Genomic DNA, 18,232 nt, shown 5'->3' with positions numbered 1-18,232 from the left:
AATCTGTATTCTAATCTGAACTGTGGGAAGAAGGGATGGTTGGTGATATTCCTACTTGAAGGACATCATGTTTTCCAGACTAGCACATGTGCAGACTGTTGCTGTCCTTCACCGTGGAATTCATTCTTCAGTGGCTTCTGCTATTGGGTTGGCCAAAAAGTTTGCAAGATGGTACGGAAAAACTCGAATGAACTTTTTGACCAACCCAATACATCTGCTGCAACTAAAAACACAGTCCGAGGCCCTCCATCCTCTTATTACATTTTTGAATGGGAATCTAAATATGGTGCCCACAACTACCACCCTTTACCTGTAGCCCTGGAGAGAGGAAAAGGTATTTACATATGGGATTTAGAAGGCAGAAAATATTTTGACTTTCTGAGTGCTTACAGTGCTATCAACCAAGGGCACTGTCATCCAAAGACTGAATGCTTCGAAAAGTCAGGTGGATAAAGTGACCTTAACGTCTAGAGCTTTCTACAACAACATGCCTGGTGAATACAAAGAGTATGTTACTAGGGCTTCCCTGGTGGTACAGTGGTTGAGAATCCATCTGCCAATGCAGGGGGACATGGGTTTGAGCCCTGTTCCAGAAAGATCCCACATGCCGTGGAGCAACTAAGCTCATGTGCCACAACTACTGAGCCTGCGCTCTAGAGCCCGCGAGCCACAACTACTGAAGCCTACGTGCCACAACTCTGAGGCCCGTACACCTAGAGCCTGTGCTCCACAACAAGAGAAGCCACCGCAATGAGAAGCCCACACTCCGCAACAGAGTAGCCCCCGCTCGTTGCAACTAAAGAAAGCCCGAGTCCAGCAACAAAGACCCAACGCAGACAAAAAAAAAAGAGTATGTTACTAAACTTTTGAACTACTACGAAGTTCTTCCTATGATTACAGGAGTGGAGGCTGGAGAGAGTGCTTGCAAACTTACTCGGAGATGGGGATATACTACTGAGAAGGGTATCCCAAAGATTGTTTTTTGCAGCCGGAAACTTTTGGGGTAGAACATTGTCAGCAATCTCCAGTTCCACACACCCAACCAGTTACAATGGTTTTGGACCATTTATGTCAGGTTTTGAAATCACTCCATATAATGATCTGCCTGTTCTTGAGCGTGCACTTCAGGATCCAAATGTTGTGGCGTTCATGGTGGAACCAACTCAGGGTGAAGCAGGCGTTGTTGTTCTGGATCCAGGCTACCTTGTGGGTGTGCAAGAGCTCTAAACCCAGCACCAGGCTCTGTTTATTGCTGATGAAATACAGACAGGATTGGCCACAACTGGTAGATGGCTGGCTATTGATCACGAAAATGTCAGACCTGATACAGTTCTTCTAGGAAAGGCACTTTCTGGTGGTTTATACCCTGTATCCACAGTGTTGTATAATGATGAAATAATGTTGACCATTAAACCAGGGGAACATGGTTCTATGTACGGTGGCAATCCACTAGGCTGCCGAGTGTCCATCACAGCCCTTGAGGTTTTGGAAGAAGAAAACCTTGCTGAAAAATGCAGACAAATGGGTATCATCTTGAGAAATGAACGCATGAAGCTACCTTCTGATATTGTAACTGCTGTAAGAGGAAAAGGATTATTAAATGCTATTGTTATTAGAGAAACCAAAGACTATGATGCTTGGAAGGTATGTCTGTGACTTCGAGATAATGGACTTCTGGACAAGCCAACCCATGGTGATATCATCAGGTTTGCACGTCCGCTTGTGATCAAGGAGGAGGAGATTCTGGAGGCCATGGACATCATTAACAAGAACATCTTTGCCTTTCTGAGGGTGGTGACAGTTTTCAGTGGCGCCTGGTAGCCAGCTGGAGACAGGCAGTCAGTTGACATCCTGTAAAAAGCTCTGCGTTTCTGTGCTTAATGCAGGTATATTCCACTCCCTTGTGGCAAGGGCTTTTAAAAAATATATGTTTTCAGTTCATACATAATAGAATGACACTTATAAATGTGCAGTGTGCTGTGTAACATGACTAAAAGAATGTCCTGGCATCTTATATTCAATTAAGTGGTTTTGTGTGTGTGTGTGCTTTCTAAGGTGAGATGCCTCTCTCTATATAGAAAGCCTTTTAATCAAGCCCCTCAGCATAATTTATATATGTTTTAATAATTTCCTTGCTGGTATAAATGTTTGTATTTGAAAAAGTTATATGAGGGTATTACACAGAAGACTTGCTTAACCTTATAAAGTTGAATCATAATCACCGAATTTTAGGAAGGATTAATGGTTAAGCTTACATAAAATCTACTAGATTTAAGTAAACTCCATATTGGCCAGCACCAGGATGTACTCTATGAATGTCATTATTTTGAATTAAGAATTAATGTTTAACATTTCCAGATTATGTTTTAAGTGTTTGATATAATTTGTAAAAAGTGTTTATTTTCAGTGTTTCTTTAACTTTAAAATAAAGCTCATATTTAAAATGTCAAAGAAGTATTGTTTAGGAATATGAATATGCATGGTGACATTATTATTATTTTTTAAATGTAAGCTAATGATGAATACAAATTTTAGAACGGTGGTTTCCTTTGGGAGGGAGGGAAGGGAAGGCGTATACAGGTAACTTCTAAGGTTCTATATCTTTACCTGGGAGGTGTTCAAATTTGTTACTGTTATTAAAGATAACAAAAACATTTTATATGCTCTTCTGTGATACATTTCAGCATATTAAAAAAATGTAATTAATCTCCATACCTTGAAGACTTAACTCCGTAGCTCTTTTGAGGTCATCATCTTCTTTCTGTTCCCAAGCCTCCTAAACGGATAAGAACAAAACTAAGGTATTTAAAGAAGTATTGATTAAACTTATTTAATGAGGACAAAATCCACTGCTCTGAAAGTATTTGCTAATGTTTTCTATAATCTTATGGATGTTTGGAACATGACCTCTTGAGGGATGTGGAGAAGTTCCTTACTGTTTTCAACACTGTCTTCCTAAAACAAAATCCTGGGGGTTAAAAAGGCTTAAATGCTATCTTTTCTAGTTAGTGATGCTTGGCTTGCCAACCAAAAGCCATTCAATGTGACATTATGATGTAATTCCCTTTTCTTCTAACATGTATGAGATACCTGGAACATAGCAGATACTTAGTGAATAGCTCTCTTTTCTTCCCCTGATTTACAGGATTTGCCATGTTCCTTGGTATAAATACTCCTACCATGGCCAATTTTAAGCTACCAATGTGACTATGAATGCAGATTTGGGAAGTATGTATAGTGGGCTCTCCTAAGCTGACAGGGAGCTGGCTCTAGCACAGACCCTATGCCTATGACATCAAGATAAACAATATTGGGCTTCCCTGGTGGCGCAGTGGTTGGGAGTCCGCCTGCCAATGCAGGGGACACGGATTCATGCCCCAGTCTGGGAAGATCCCGCAAGCCCCGGAGCGGCTGGGCCCATGAGCCATGGCCGTTGAGCCTGCACGTCCAGAGCCTGTGCTCCGCAACGGGAGAGGCCACAACAGTGAGAGGCCCGCGTACCGCAAAAAAAAAAAAAAAAAAAAAAAAAAGATAAACAATATTTCCGCAACATATTATTCACAGATTTCTATTTTTATTCTTGTTAAAGAAACCATAAACATGTAAAAGAAGCTTGGTAAATACCAAATGAATGCTGCTGACTGTTGCTTTTCTAATACATACGAGGTTTTCTTAGAAAAAAATTGTACCTCTGAAAATGTCTCAACTAGATGACTCATTATAAAAGGAATAGGAAAATGTTTATTACAAAAAAAAATTTCCCTCTCATTTTCAGAGAAAAGATAACTTACAAAGGATGTATGAGTAAAAAAAAAAAATTGTTTTATACTTTTCTCAATTCTAGACTTGTTGTTAAAGTTACTTAAATGTATAAGAAGCTTAGAATGAGCTATTCTGCATTATAGTCCTGGGAGCAATAATACTGTGTTCAAGAAAGTTACAGAGGTGATCTCTAAGAGGAAATATGATTACTTAAATTTATCCAAGTATATAAAGTCTATGCTGAAACAAGGTAAAGGACTCTCTTTTAGTAATTAATAGAATGATGCAGGTATACCAAACTAAAGAAACTTCATCTCATGATCCTATCCTCATATCTGAGAAAAATAAGATAGTTTTAAATGGGTCAGCTGACAAGAAAAATATATGTCTTTTGTCTAAGAAAAGGAGGGTTGCTGAATTTTTTCTTTTTCTGCACTATAAGGAACTATTGTTAAGAAACCAAACCATGGCCTTTTACACTAAGTTTTCTATAACAAATGATTACTATATGTTATTTGTAAGATAGTTTGACATATACACATCTTGATGACAAGGCAACCAGGGAGGTACTTCTTATAAATATCAATAAAAGGATACAGAGCAGGTGGCTCTGAAATAGTTTTAAAGCAGGAGTTCTCAACCTTGGCTGCACATTAGAATCACTGGGGGAAGTTTTTTTTTTTTTTTTTTTTCTTTAAAAAAAAACGCTTATTAAAAAAAAAAGAAATCTAGATGCCAGACCACACTCCAGATCAATTACATCAGAATTTCTGAGGGGCAGAACAACCCAGGCATCAGTATTTTTTTAGAGCTCCCTAGATAATATTAATGTGCAGTTTAAATTAAGGCCCAATATTCTAGTGACATTAGATCTCTTAATCTGATATTTGCAAACACTAAAATTGTGCATTCATTCTAGGGAGTCTTGGCAAATTTTTATTACTAACATGTATTGTATAGGATTAGATAACCATCAAAATATCACCTTTTAGTCAGATACCTCAGCTGACTGCAACAGTGCAAATCAACCAGCTTTGGCAAATATAAGCATAAAGAACTAAAAATTGAAGAATAGACAACTACATAAAGAAAAGAGCAGATAAATGTTAGTCTATGACTAAAATCTAAAAATTCAGACAATATTCCTGAGAATTTTATGTTCAAATAATTCATAGGAAAGGATTCATATTGTGAGAAAATGACCAAAACAAACATTTTGCCTTAAAATATTAATGATAAAATCATCATGGTATACCGGCTGTTTCAACTGCTTGCAAAATAAAGTTGGACTAGGGATGATCTCTAACAACTCGTCTTGCTTTAGTGTGCAATAAATTATAGTAACAGGAGGTAACCAACAAGACATTTTTTTGCATTTAGGTTTTTTAAAAAAGAAAAAGGACCAATGTTTCTGTTCCAAACCCAAGGCAAAAGCCCCAAACAAGTTTACTTTGTTTTGGTGGCTCAGTGGTTCACCGTATGTAAATCACCTGGAATAATGCCTGACACATAGTGCTTAACAAATGTTTTTTACTATTATTATTGTTCTATTTCTTGGAAAAGATAGGTATGGAGAAAGTAGCAATATAAATATCTCTTACTTGCTCTTGAAGGCTCTGAGCCAATGCCTGCTGAAGCTCTTGTTCCTCCCTTTCACGCTCCATATCATACTGCTGGAGCCAATCAACCTCTCCTTGAGTTCCTTCTGGAGTTTTGTTTTCTTTATTCTCATCACAGTCTTTAGTTATCTCGGTAAAACTGGCAGGATCTGAGGAAGCAGAACATAACATAACTGGGATATCCTCTTATAAACTGAACTCTGTACTAGAGTGACATGCACTGTTCAAAGAGTAATGTATCCTAACCTCAGACATACCTGCTTGGGACACACAATCTCACCTTACTACATATCTAGATCAGGGTTTCTCAATCTCAGCACTACTGACATTTTGGGTGGGATAATTTTTTGTTTGGTGTGGGGAGAAGGGCTGCCCTGTACACTGTATAGTGTTTAGCAATATTCCTGACCCCTACCTACTACATGCCAGTAGCAACCCCACACTCCCCAGTTGTGACAACCAAAAGTGACATTGTCAGATGTCTCCTGGGGGACAAAACTGCCCTTGGTTGAGAAACACTGACCTACAGCAATGGTTCTGAAACTTAAGCAATCATCAGAAACACTATGGTTAAGGATGGAGAAGAATAAATAGCCATATTCAAAGGTCATGTCACATGACCAAGTACTAGGAATAAAGTATTGTTTAGGGTAGATGAAGTAAGAATTAGGATAGAATACTTAAGCTAAGTACTGAGATTTTCCCATTTATTACACTGTATGTCATATGAGCGTTTTTACATTAATTATCAAATAAGCCTTGAACATATTCTAAATCAAAACAGCTACATAAAGTATGTAATAAATATCTCATGTACCATATAAGTATATGACAACATATATATTTAAAACATTCATCCAAGGAGGTAAGAAAAAATATTAACCTTTTATTTCTTTCTGTTCATTCTCAATTTCTAGATTATGGCTAGCTGGAATAATAATAATATTATTATTATTATAAATATTATTATTATTATAAATAATATAGGCATAATTTTGTTCTAGTTATCTGAATTTCATTATTTTTAATATAGGTAAGAGTGGGGAGAAGAGGAAGGAACTTCCTTCCCTCCCTCCCTTCTCAAACACTCTACAAAGCAAAAATTTTCATCTTAGTAAGTTAAGGAAGTTCTCATAAAAAGAATTCAACTGGTTAACAAGAACTACCTTTACAGATTTATTTCACATGGATTGTTTTAAAATTACTAAGTGCTCTTTACCTGCCCCAATACTGCATCATAACCATTTAGATGGTAGATAATTTTCTATAGCACAGACAGCTCTGAAGCTTACAGCATCTTGGTTTTAGACTCTAAGTCAGCAACTAGTCATCATTTTTTAATTGAACTGACTTGCTGACTGAGTATTTATCATTGAAACTAATTCTGAATGTTCATTAAAAGAGGAAAAGAAACTCAGGATATTATTAAGTGCAAAAAGCAGTATGATTCCAATTAAAAAAAAATTATACTCCTCCATTCTTGGAGAATGTAATTTTCCATAGCCTCCAAGGGGCAGCTCTGCGGCGTATAAGATCCCACCTGTCCCTCTGGCCTTAGCTTACTGGACCAGGAATGAATATCTGAAAGAATCAATCAATCAGACCACTTCTGGAAATTTGGAACCATGATATTCAAAGTTAGTTGATGTTGAGCGTTTCAAGTGGAAGAAAGATTGGGGAGTTGAGGCTGGTATTTTAGGGCATAAGATGAGGATTATTACTTTTATTATCAAAACATACTCATAAAAAGAAGGTGACAGAGGCACAATTTTTCTTAACCAATAATTTTCAGCACTCAATGTACCAATGTACCTCACACAATCCTAGTATTACACTAGCAATTAATCCATGTGATAGAAAACAGATGTAAGAAAGTTTACTTTAAGATGCTAAAAATCAATATACATCTGTCTTCAGGACAAGATTATCAGATGGATACAAAAAAACATTTCAGATCTAGGAACAAATATGACCATGAAATAAAAAACACAGAGGGGAACCATGTGTTAAAACTCAAACATTCTTATACTAAATATATCATCTGCCGCTTCTCCCACCCCAAATGAAAGGTGCTCCTTTCCTACATTCTATATTTCAGTCACTGGGATCACTGTCCACCCAGTTTAGTTTTTTTTTGAAGATAGAAACCTGGGAGTCATTTTGACTTCTCATTTATCCCTTCATATTACATAAATCGTTATTTCCTAATTATCTTTCGAATCCATCAACTGTTTTTCTTTCTTTCTTTTTTTAAAAATATTTATTTGGCTGCGCTGGGTCTTAGTTGTGGCACGTGGGATCTTTTTTTTAGTGTGGCATGCGGACTCCTTTTAATTTATTTTTTAGTTGCGGCATGCAGGATCTAGTTTCCTGACCAGGTATTGAACCTGGGGCCCCTGCACTGGGAATGCAGAGTCTTAACCACTGGACCACTAGGGAAGTCCCAACTGTTTTTCTTTTCAATGCCAAAACCTTGGCTTAGGGCACCATTAACTTTTGGTCTGGACTACTGCAATAACTGCCTAACAGGTCTCACAAGATACTTAGGTTCTTCTCTAATTTATGTGCTACACTGCAGCCAGAAATGATCTTTTTCAAATATAAATCTTTATCAAATACTTTTTCGCTTAAAATTATTCAGTAACTTCCTAATGCTTTTGAAATAAAAGTCCAAACTCCTAAACATGGTTTTAGGCCATGTAAAAACTGGAGACTGCATAACTCTCTAGTCTCAACTTTTTGCTTTTCCCCCTCAACACTATGTTCCAGCCATGCAGATCATTCTGAACTTCTGTAGGTCCACTAACTTACCATGGCCTTTCTCATGTCTGGGCCTTTGCATACACTCTTCCCCTCCCTTTGACTAACAGTAAAACCTTACTTAACCAGTATTCCTTCCCTTCCTCAGCTGATTCATGAGACAACCAATCTGATGAGCCCCAAATATTTATTGAGACTCTACTATATGCCAGGCACTGCTAAAGAAGCCGGGGATATAGTGATAATTAAGGCAAGATGGCCCTTGCCCTGAAGGCGCTTAAGTGCAAAGCTTCTGAGATGAAAATGAGCTTAGCATGAGGGACACAGAGAGAATGCTAGTATGCTAAAACAGAAGAGTGAAAGAGGGGGAAAGTAGAGATAGACCATGGTGAGAAGCTTGGATTAAGTGTAATGGGAAATCACAAGTTTTAAGCAGAAGGGTGACCGTGATTTAAGCTTCAGAAAGATTATGTTGGCTGCTTTGTTCATGAAGGAAGGTCTGTAGTGGGGCAAGAGTGACGGAAGAGACATTAGGAATCAACTGTAGTGGACCAGATGAGAGATGGAAGGCTAGAGTTACAGCTATGAAGATGTTGATAAATGATTAAATTCAGGATATATTTCGGAGGTACAGCAGACTAGACTTATTGATGGACTGAATGTAAGGTGTGAAGTAAAAAAATCAAGGGAGACATATTTTTTGGCCTGAGTCAAAAAATGGTGGATGGTAGTATCATTTGCTGATATGGGGCAGGGTTATGGGGGGGCGGGGGGCAGTTAAAAATTAGACAGCCAAATGGACATTTCAAGTAGGAATTTACATGTGTAAGTTTAAAGCTCAGGGGAGAGATCCGGGCTAGGGATATGAATTTGATATTTCATCAGTATGTGAGGTTATGGTAATGTCTGAGATCACTCAGGGAGAGAACTTTAGGAAAAAAGACAGCTAAGGACAGTGTCCTGGGAATACTCCAACAGTTAGAGGTCTGATGAGGGAAGCAAAAAACAAAACCATAAACCCTGGAATGAACAGTTTGTTTAGTAGGAATAAAAAACCATGGCAAGAATAGTTTATAGAAAAAAGTTTATAAAGCTTTAAATGTTAAGGAGGGAGTGATGGATTGTATGAAAATTGCTAATGCAAACTTTATAAAGACCATTTCAGTGGAGTGGTGGGGATGAAAGCCCACTTGGAGAGGGTTGACAAGAGAATGGGAGATGGTAAGAAAGTAGAGGGAATGAGTAAAACAACTCTTTCAAAGGATTTTTCCGGGAAGGGAGCAAAGAAAGGGAGCAGTGGCTAGAGGGAAACACAAGGTCATGAGCGTTTTAAAAAGATGGGTGATGTTAAGGCATACCAGGAATAATTTAGAAGAGGGAAGACCTGATGCAGAAGAGAAAGAGTATCATTTCAGGAGGGAAAGTCTTTAGAAGGCACAAGTAGATGAGATCTTGGATATGAATGGAGGGATTGGCCTTAAATAAGAAGAGGGACATTTCCTCCATAACAAAGGTGAAGGCAGAGTTTTCATCTGACTGCATCTATTTTCTTTGAAAGGTATACAGCTAAGTTATGTGCCTAGAGCATGTGTGGAAGGAGAACTACAGATTTGAGAAAGACATGGAGACCAAGAAAAGAAATTTACTAAGGAACTATAACAGAACTGACTAGTAGCATGTAGTGCCCATGTAAGAGCATGGTCATGATTTTGAGGAAAGTATAGTCAGCACAGTTTGGGGACTTTTCTCCAGCAATCTTCAGCTGCTTGGGTGTAGGCATGGAATAAGAAGCTGGTTGAACTGGGAGATGGGACTTTGTTAGGTGATTGAGAGAAGAAAACAGAGGAAAGAGATAAAAGTACCAAAATACGGCATATAGGCTGGGGAGGGAAGTGGTGACAAGAGGGAGGTGATGAATAGCAAAAAGTAGAAGACAATGGATTGGAAGTCTTAATGAGATCAAGTAATTGTTGAAATAAGAATATGATATTAGGTAAGCTAGGGGGAGAGAAGGGTTAGAGAAGGATATTTGAAATTAAGATTTCAAAGGTGGTACATTTATTGATGATGACAAAGTCTAGAGAAGTGGTTCTCAAACCTCAGCATGCATCTGAATCAACTGGAATCAAAACACAGAATGCTGAGTCCCACATCCAGAGTTTCTCACTCAGCAGGTGTGCAGTGGGGTCAAGAATGGCATTTCCAGCAAGTTCCTACACGATACTGATGGCCAGGAGACACACTTTGAGAGCTACTGGTTTAGGGTATGAGTTTTGGCAGTTATCAAGATGGGGTAGAAGAAAAGTTCTTTGGAAATAAGATTAGGAATTGAGAAACCAGGCTGTTGAAATGGTCACTTATGAGGATGCTGAAAGCCCTAAGAATGCTGATGGGCATGGAGTGACTGGACGGTAAAAGAGAGCTACAGACGGAGATAATAGGTGGCAAAGTCTGAAGTCACGTACCAAAGGAGCTGGGGTTTTTGTAGGATGAAAGAAGACAAGCAGTTGGAAATGGCAATGAGCAACAAGGAAAAAACCATCTCCAGGCTCTGAAGTTTTAGGGTATGGGGAAAAAAAACCAGCTTATACTTAAAAGAATAGTAGGACAATCCATAATGGGAGTCTTTCAAAGAAAAATTGGCCTGACTAGGGACTAAAGGGACCTAACAACCAAATGCAGGGGGTAAGCTTTGGGTTCTAGATTTTTTAAAAAGTGTAAAAAATATTTTGGAGATAATTGGGTAAATGTGTATGTGGGCTATATATTAGAACTACATATGGAATTACTGTTAATATTCTTAGGTATGACAATTGTTATATAGGAAAACTTCCGTGTACTTAGGAGAGTCAGGCTTAAGTATTTTAGGGTGAAGTATTATGATACCTGCAACCTCAAATGGTTCCATTAAGAAAAGAGTGTGTGTGTGTGTGTGTGTGTACGCACGCACGCACGCGCAATCTCTAAAGATGGCCTCCAATGAACCATGCCTACAGGTATTCTAACTCTGTGTGGTCCACCTCACAGTGAATCTGGGCAGGTCCTGTGAGTGCTTTAATGAAATGTGGTGGAATTGATTCCGTCCCAATTTTGAGCCTATACATTAAGGAGGCCTGGCAGCAGCCTCTTTTGTGCTTTTGGGAGCCCTGAGCTATCATGTAAGAAGTTTGGCTACCATGCTGAAGAGGCCATACAGGAAGGGAGAGGCCCTGAGATTACATGAAGAGATGAAAAGCTGAGGAGAAGAGGGGAAGGGAGATGGCCAGGGAGAGGGGACCAGAAGAACAGAGAGGATATCTAGCCAGCTCAGCTGACCCTTCTAACCAACACAACCCATGTGCCAAGGTGAGCCATCTTGGATGTTGTAGTGCAGTTAAACCCCAGCCAACATCACACAGAGCAGAAAAAACTAGCAGCTAAGACCAGTCAATCCACAGTAATGAGATATTAAAATTACTGTTGTTGTAAAGCACTAATTTTGGGGTAACTACTGCACAACTACACATACACACAGGGGCAGTGTGGAAGGGAGAGAAAAAAATGTGACAAAATGTTAATGAATCTAGGTGAAGGGTATAAAAGTGTATATTGTTTTATTCTTCAATTTCTCTCTGGATTTGAAACTTTCAAAATAAAACCTTATGGAGGGTTTGATCACATTTGATCGTTCCTTAGAATTATTATTGATTTTTAAAGTATGATAATGATATGGAGGATAGGTTTTTGTAAAAAGAGTTCTTATCTTTTAGTGATACTGAAATTCTTACTGATGAAATGATCTAGTATCTAGGATTCACTTCCAAGGGCAGTGATTATAAGTTTAGTAAGAGAAGGGGACTTCATAAGGGTACTTGCATCAAGAGGTAAAAAAAGGTGTAAAGAAAAAAGAAAAAAAAGGAAACATCTATATACAAAAATCATCAGCTTTTTGTTTCCAGTTAAATTGAGGAAATACTCTTATTTTACTTGCACATAAAATAATTCAAAACTGAGGAGGCCCTAACAACCCCAAGAATACAGAAAATAATTTTGTGATATACTACTATTCTCTTCATCTCCAAAATCCTAGGCTTGATATATGGAAACACGTTAGCTAGCTACCTAGATACAGATACTAAAGATATAGATACTAAAGATATCAGGAGAAAATATTAGACTTGGCCCCAGGAAAAGGAAGTGAAAATTTTCTACTTAAAAAATCTTAAAATACCCATAGTGCAAGGCAAGGAGGCTCAGCTCTGTTGTTTGAAGTGATAGCTTGAGAAATAACAAAATATGAGTAAAAATTACCACAAAAATAATTTTTATCTGTATAGCGCTTTACATAATATGTATATACTATCTAACATTCTACCCACAACTATCTGAAGTAGGTCTGGTAGATTCCCCATACAGAGGTAAGAAAACTGAGTATCAAAGAGGTTAAATTACCTATTTAGAAATTTATAACTAGTAGGTGGTATAGCTAAGACTAGACACCCAAGACCCTCTTAGTTCAGTGGTCTTGCCACCATTATGAAGGGATGAACCCAAAGAAGAATGGAGAACTTAAATTATTTATACATTAAAACTTGGTATAAGTTCAGATATACAAAAATGAAGAATTACACAAATTTCTGAGAGCAGTGGTGTGAAAAAAGTGACCAAAAACTGACACAAACATTTTTTTTTTTTTTGAGGTACGTGGGCCTCTCACTGTTGTGGCCTCTCCCGTTGCGGAGCACAGGCTTCGGACGCGCAGGCTGAGCGGCCATGGCTCACGGGCCCAGCAGCGGCCGTGGCTCACGGGCCCAGCCGCTCCGCGGCATGTGGGATCTTCCTGGACCGGGGCACGAACCCGTGTCCCCTGCATCGGCAGGCGGACTCTCAACCACTGCGCCACCAGGGAAGCCCTGACACAAACATTTTTTAAATGCACAAGAATACTAACTTTTCTTTTGATGTACACCTAAAGGGACATGGCATACTTTACCACTAGCCTCTGGATACTAACTCACAATATTTGCTTCTCATTTTTTTAAACTGTTAGAAAAAAAAAAGCACAAAAATATTATTAGCTCTGTTATTCAGATCCATCTCACCTCCCATTATGTAGAAGTCATTTGTTACTATAAAGCTTTGGAACACAGCTGTGCCTGTTTAACAGATGTTTATTTTCATTAAACCTACCGGGCTCTGTGACTGTTTTTGGCTTCTCAGTTTCCACAGGGTCTGGATTTTCAGACATTTCTTGAATATCATCTTCTGCAAATCCGGTATCAGGGCTGCTGGTTGGTTTATCATCATCTTCATGACTGAGAGGTGGTGAAGCTTCTCTTTTACTTATCTCTAAAACAGCTGCTAGAAGCTCTTCTTCACTCATTCCGTCAAATCCTGAGTTTTCCAATTCAGACTTACCAGGTTCTAGTCTGCAAGATTTTGAATCCTGAAGAATAGAGCTGCTTTTAGAAGAAACCAAAATGCCTACAAATATAGCAATCTTGGAGTTTAAAGTGACAGAGACTCCCCTGGTGGCACAGTGGTTAAGAATCCACCTGCCAACGCAGGGGACACGGGTTCGAGCCCTGGTCTGGGGAGATCCCACATGCTGCAGATCAACTAAGCCTGTGCAACACAAGTACTGAGCCTGCGCTCTAGAGCCCATGCGCCACAACTACTGAAGCCCGCGCGCCTAGAGCCCCGTGCTCCGCAACAAGAGAAGCCACCACAACGAGAAGCCTGCGCACCGCAACAGAGTAGCCCCTCCTGGCTGAAACTAGAGAAAGCCCACGCACAGCAACAAGGAAGGAACTGACGGAGGGAGGGAGGGAGGGAGGGAGGGAAGGAAGGAAGGAAGGAAGGAAGAAAGAAATCTTGCCATTTGTGACATCACTGAAGGACCCTGAGGGAAATAAGTTACACAAAGACAAATAATGTATGATCTCACTTACATGTGGAATCTAAAAAACAAACAAACAAAAAAACTAAGCTCACAGATACAGAGAACACATTGGTTGTTACCAGAGGTGGGGGCTAGGGAGTGAGTGAAATGGGTGAAGGGGCAAAAAGGTATAAACTTCCAGTTATAAAATAAATAAGTCACAGGGATGTAATGTACAGTATGGTGACTACAGTTAATAATATCATACTGCATACTGAAAGGTGCTAAGAGTACATCTGAAAAATCCTCATTCACAAGAAATGATCCATCCTGTGTATTTATTAAGTTTGCTGATGCTGGTTATGAAAGGCATTTGTTTGGACAGTCAGATATTTTGGTGAGAAATTACTTACCTTTTCCACGTCTTCCTGCTGCTGTTCACTGCCTGACATTTCACAAAGTCTCTGGCTAAGGGCCACAGAGCGTTTAAGCTCATCTTCACTGTCTGAATCAAGGCATAAAGCCAAGGAGTTCTTGGATTTGAAGGTGAAATTCCTGTAATTTAAGAAAAACGAACAAACAAAAAAACCCTATGTAAGTCTGACAAATAAACATCTGTCCTTGTTATTTTTTTGAAGTATAAATATCAATTAAAACAAAAAGCTTTTCCATTATGGAGAATGATTTAACAGAGAAAAAAAGATATATGAAAAGAGGTATATTTAAGAATTACCTTTGCCCTACTCCAAAAGAGCCATGCTTTGAAAATCAGACAACTCTTACGCTATTATATATTATCAGTAAACCAATCACTTTGTGCCTTTTTTCTTTTAATGATCAACTCCAAAGAAGTTTGTTACTGGCTTTATAAAGCAAGTACTTTACTGAATGCATGCAGACATAGCAATGAATACATTTTTGACAAAAGAGTGCATGAGGACTAATTTTTGCTCTTTTAAATTATGATCCGTGTACTTTGAAATTAACAGTAACATTCCACTTATCCATTTATATGTAGGTCCAACTTCTGGCAACCTCTACCTTGTAGAACACAGGAACTTAAAAGTAAAACAAAACAAAACAAAACCAAACAAAAAAAACGCCTCTGAGGAAGGCAGCAGTTTCAAAGCCCATGAACTTTACTCTTCAGGCAGGGACCCTATTTCCCCAGGAAATAGTGTATAAAATAAATGTAGCAAGTTCATCAAGAAATGAGAGCTAAGAAATGAGAGAGAATAACCACAAAAAGGGCAATAAAGAACTATAAAGTAATTTAATGTAAAGGTAAACTGTCTTATAAGAATTAAGAGCCTCTGAGGGCATTATCATATTAAAACACAGTGTAATAACTGATATTTACAATGCCAATTTTAAGTAATTACAATATATTTAAATTATCTGCAGTGTATTTTATTTAATATAAGGAATTCTGTAAGCTTACAGAGATATAACCATCTAAAATGGTTAAACCATTTTAAAGATTAAAATTAAAAAGGCAATGTTTATAAGGACAAGCTTCAGTTTTATAAAAATTCATTTATTTGGAATATCAAATATTATTCTTCAATGATACCAGATAAGTAAGGTGTTACTGTGTTGTCTTCTAAGTGAGCTGAAAATAAACTAAAGGAAAAAGTGGTAAAGGTCAAAAAGCACAAATTTTCTTTGATGAAGGTTAACATAAATTCATATGCTGTACTAAAAAAAAAAATGTAAAATGGAAATTGGAAAATGCAATAATCTAAATGTGAAAACTGTAAATAAACATGTAGAATGATGGCACCAAGAAATAAGAGGCCACAATGGAAATCAGGAGGATTGCGTAGCAACGTAGATCAAAGAAAAGAGGCAAGTGGTCAGTGATAAACCCAACCATAGTCTTTGGCTGAGAGCAGCCAGGATATCACTGCACTTCAGTCTGAACACTTGAATAGCCTCCCAATATGTGTTCAAAAAGGGTTAATATAACTTAGAAATAGCCAATTAGCCATCTTAATTCTTCATTTCTGATTTCATGCTCACCAAGCAAAACTGAACATATTGATTTATTTATCCATGTAAATACTTTGCTGAAGGAGGGTGACACCTGGCTACTAATATACCAGGGTCAAATGTGACGAAGGACATTATAGAAGAACCAATTGTATTCTGGTTCATAGCTCAGCCTCTTTTAAGTTTGATCGGCATGACAGGTCTTCTAGGGCCTAATCATCCTTTATTGACCAACTCTCAAATTCTCATAGCAGTAAGACCCTGGAGAACAGACTGACCATACCAAGTATAATGATGCCCAATGAAACCATCTCTTTCTTGAAGCTATAGTGATTTGGTACATAAAGAGTGCATTCCATTAATAGTTACTATATTCACAGAAGGCAGCTTGCCTGTAGTAAGGAAAAATATTCATCCTGTAAATGCATCACTTGCTCACTTTCTAAGCAGCCAAGTGGTATTGCTCATTTGTATCTTGAGAACGGGCAAGAGTATTCATATCGGTACCATTTCAGATTTCTAGTCAGTTAGTCATCTGGTTTTAATTGCACTGAAAAATAATTAACAGGAGGAAAAGAAAATAGCAATTCCCAAATGTCATTTTATGGTTATATAAGCCCCCCAAAAGCCCTTAAACAACAAAAGTGTCTCTTTTCTAAAAGTACTTTGGGACATCAAATTTTTAGAAAAACTAATTTTAAAGACAAATGACAACGAAGTCATTTAGAAATGTCTAATCAGGAACTGTGGTTCTAGTCAAATCACAGAGGAGGTATATTAAAAAAAAAAAAGTATTTGTTTCCTTCTTGGAGAAACTTTTGGTCTTAAGCAAAAAACATTTGTAGAATAGCTACATTCTAATGTGTATTTGTTTTCCTGGCCCCTTTCAGAATAGCTCCAGCTCAGTGTCTAAGACAAGAAGTCCCACACTGGCTAGCAACAGGTGAAAAGATATTTTGGGATCTCCATGTGTATATTTGAAGAATGGTGCTTTTTATACCAGTAGGGGTTATTTTAACCCTTCAATCCTTAAAATCCCTCATCATTAGTCAATTACATACAACAGATGATTTAAGAAGTTTTAAAACAAAATTTTGAGAGGACCATCTGAACTTGATTCAGTGTTAAAAACTTGATACTCACTAAATTACAGTTTAAAGCATATTCAGGAAAATTCCAAAGTACAGTAATGCAGAGCAATTATCATGCAAAAAGAGAAACAATAAGAAAAGGGGAGGGGATAATCTTGGAAATCAGGGTAAGCCAAATCCTTAAAAATACAAATTTTGGGTACACAAGAAATATAACTCACTTTGAAGGTGTAGAAGGGCTGGTGATGCAGGAATTCACCATTTGAGAGGCTTTCAATGGTCTAGAACTATCAGAAAATTAGAAAATATATATGTATACAATTACTATTACTAAAAATATATTTAACTTATTAAATGAATTATTCTGTAATATAGTCCCTTATATATCCTCTTGAAAAGCAAACAATTATAATACTTTTAAACTAACAATAGAGGCCAAAAGAGAAAACAAAATACTTTCTCTAGGCTCTTCCTTATCTAATGATCTAAATAAACAACATTGAAAACGAAGTCAAATACAATATAAAGAGAACTTGGGAAATTCTCTTTGTCTCAGTTCTTTTAAGCAATAAAATAACAATAGCTCTCATTTATTGAGGACTTACTAGATGTCAGGCACTGTAGTAAGAACTCTTGTGTATTACCTCATTTAATGTTCACAACTACCCTGTTATTTTCCCTACAGACAGGTCAAGGAATTTGTTCAAAATCTTAAAGCTATCATATCACCGAGTCAGAGAGCCTGGTTTCAGGCCTGTGATCATTAAACAGCCTTGGCTAATGGTTTGAAAGTACTGCCAGAAAGAATACTAGCTCCACCAGTAGAGGGCAGTTTCCATCAAGCAAAAACATCTATTCTAATGAAAGGCCATAAGAGAAAAATCCAGAAACACTGATTCTCTGGGAACATGTTGTTATTGACTTATTGAGGCCTTTAGTGTAAACGTACATGATGTAGAATATATTTCAATTATTAATCCAAGGGGAATAATTTTTACAAAACTTCATTAATTCACGTTAGCAAATGTTCATTTGCTTTCTGTAATGTCTATTATTCCATGTCAATGAAGAGACCTGGCTCTTCCAGTTACTAACTGTATGAGCTTAAGAAAATCACTTAATTTCCTTGGATCTCCTCTGTAAAATTA

General features: G+C 37.7%; 1 protein-coding gene and 1 pseudogene across 6 annotated transcripts in view; one reads left to right on the top strand and one right to left on the bottom strand.

The window, feature by feature from the left end:
• The window catches only part of USP37 (ubiquitin specific peptidase 37), an 88,975-nt gene that overhangs the window by 11,171 nt on the left and 59,572 nt on the right, over positions 1 to 18,232 (bottom strand). For 5 of the 6 annotated variants that reach the window (XM_027121478.1, XM_027121460.1, XM_027121467.1 and 2 more), the window contains 5 exons: positions 17,306 to 17,371; positions 14,415 to 14,556; positions 13,311 to 13,566; positions 5,364 to 5,530; positions 2,716 to 2,776 (listed from right to left, as the gene is read on the bottom strand). In XM_027121478.1, the coding sequence (XP_026977279.1) occupies positions 2,716 to 2,776; positions 5,364 to 5,530; positions 13,311 to 13,566; positions 14,415 to 14,556; positions 17,306 to 17,371 (692 nt within the window). The remainder of the gene's footprint in view (positions 1 to 2,715; positions 2,777 to 5,363; positions 5,531 to 13,310; positions 13,567 to 14,414; positions 14,557 to 17,305; positions 17,372 to 18,232) is intronic. The other variant, XM_027121482.1, reaches the window with a different exon arrangement.
• Positions 936 to 2,451, top strand: LOC113628188 (ornithine aminotransferase, mitochondrial pseudogene; annotated as a pseudogene).

Source organism: Aethalodelphis obliquidens, unplaced genomic scaffold (genome assembly GCF_003676395.1).
Source record: "Aethalodelphis obliquidens isolate GAN/ISIS:26980383/991018 unplaced genomic scaffold, ASM367639v1 scaffold2, whole genome shotgun sequence".
Lineage (NCBI taxonomy): Eukaryota > Metazoa > Chordata > Mammalia > Artiodactyla > Delphinidae > Aethalodelphis > Aethalodelphis obliquidens.
Note: the sequence above shows the minus strand (reverse complement) of the source record. Positions and strands in the feature narration are given on the sequence as shown.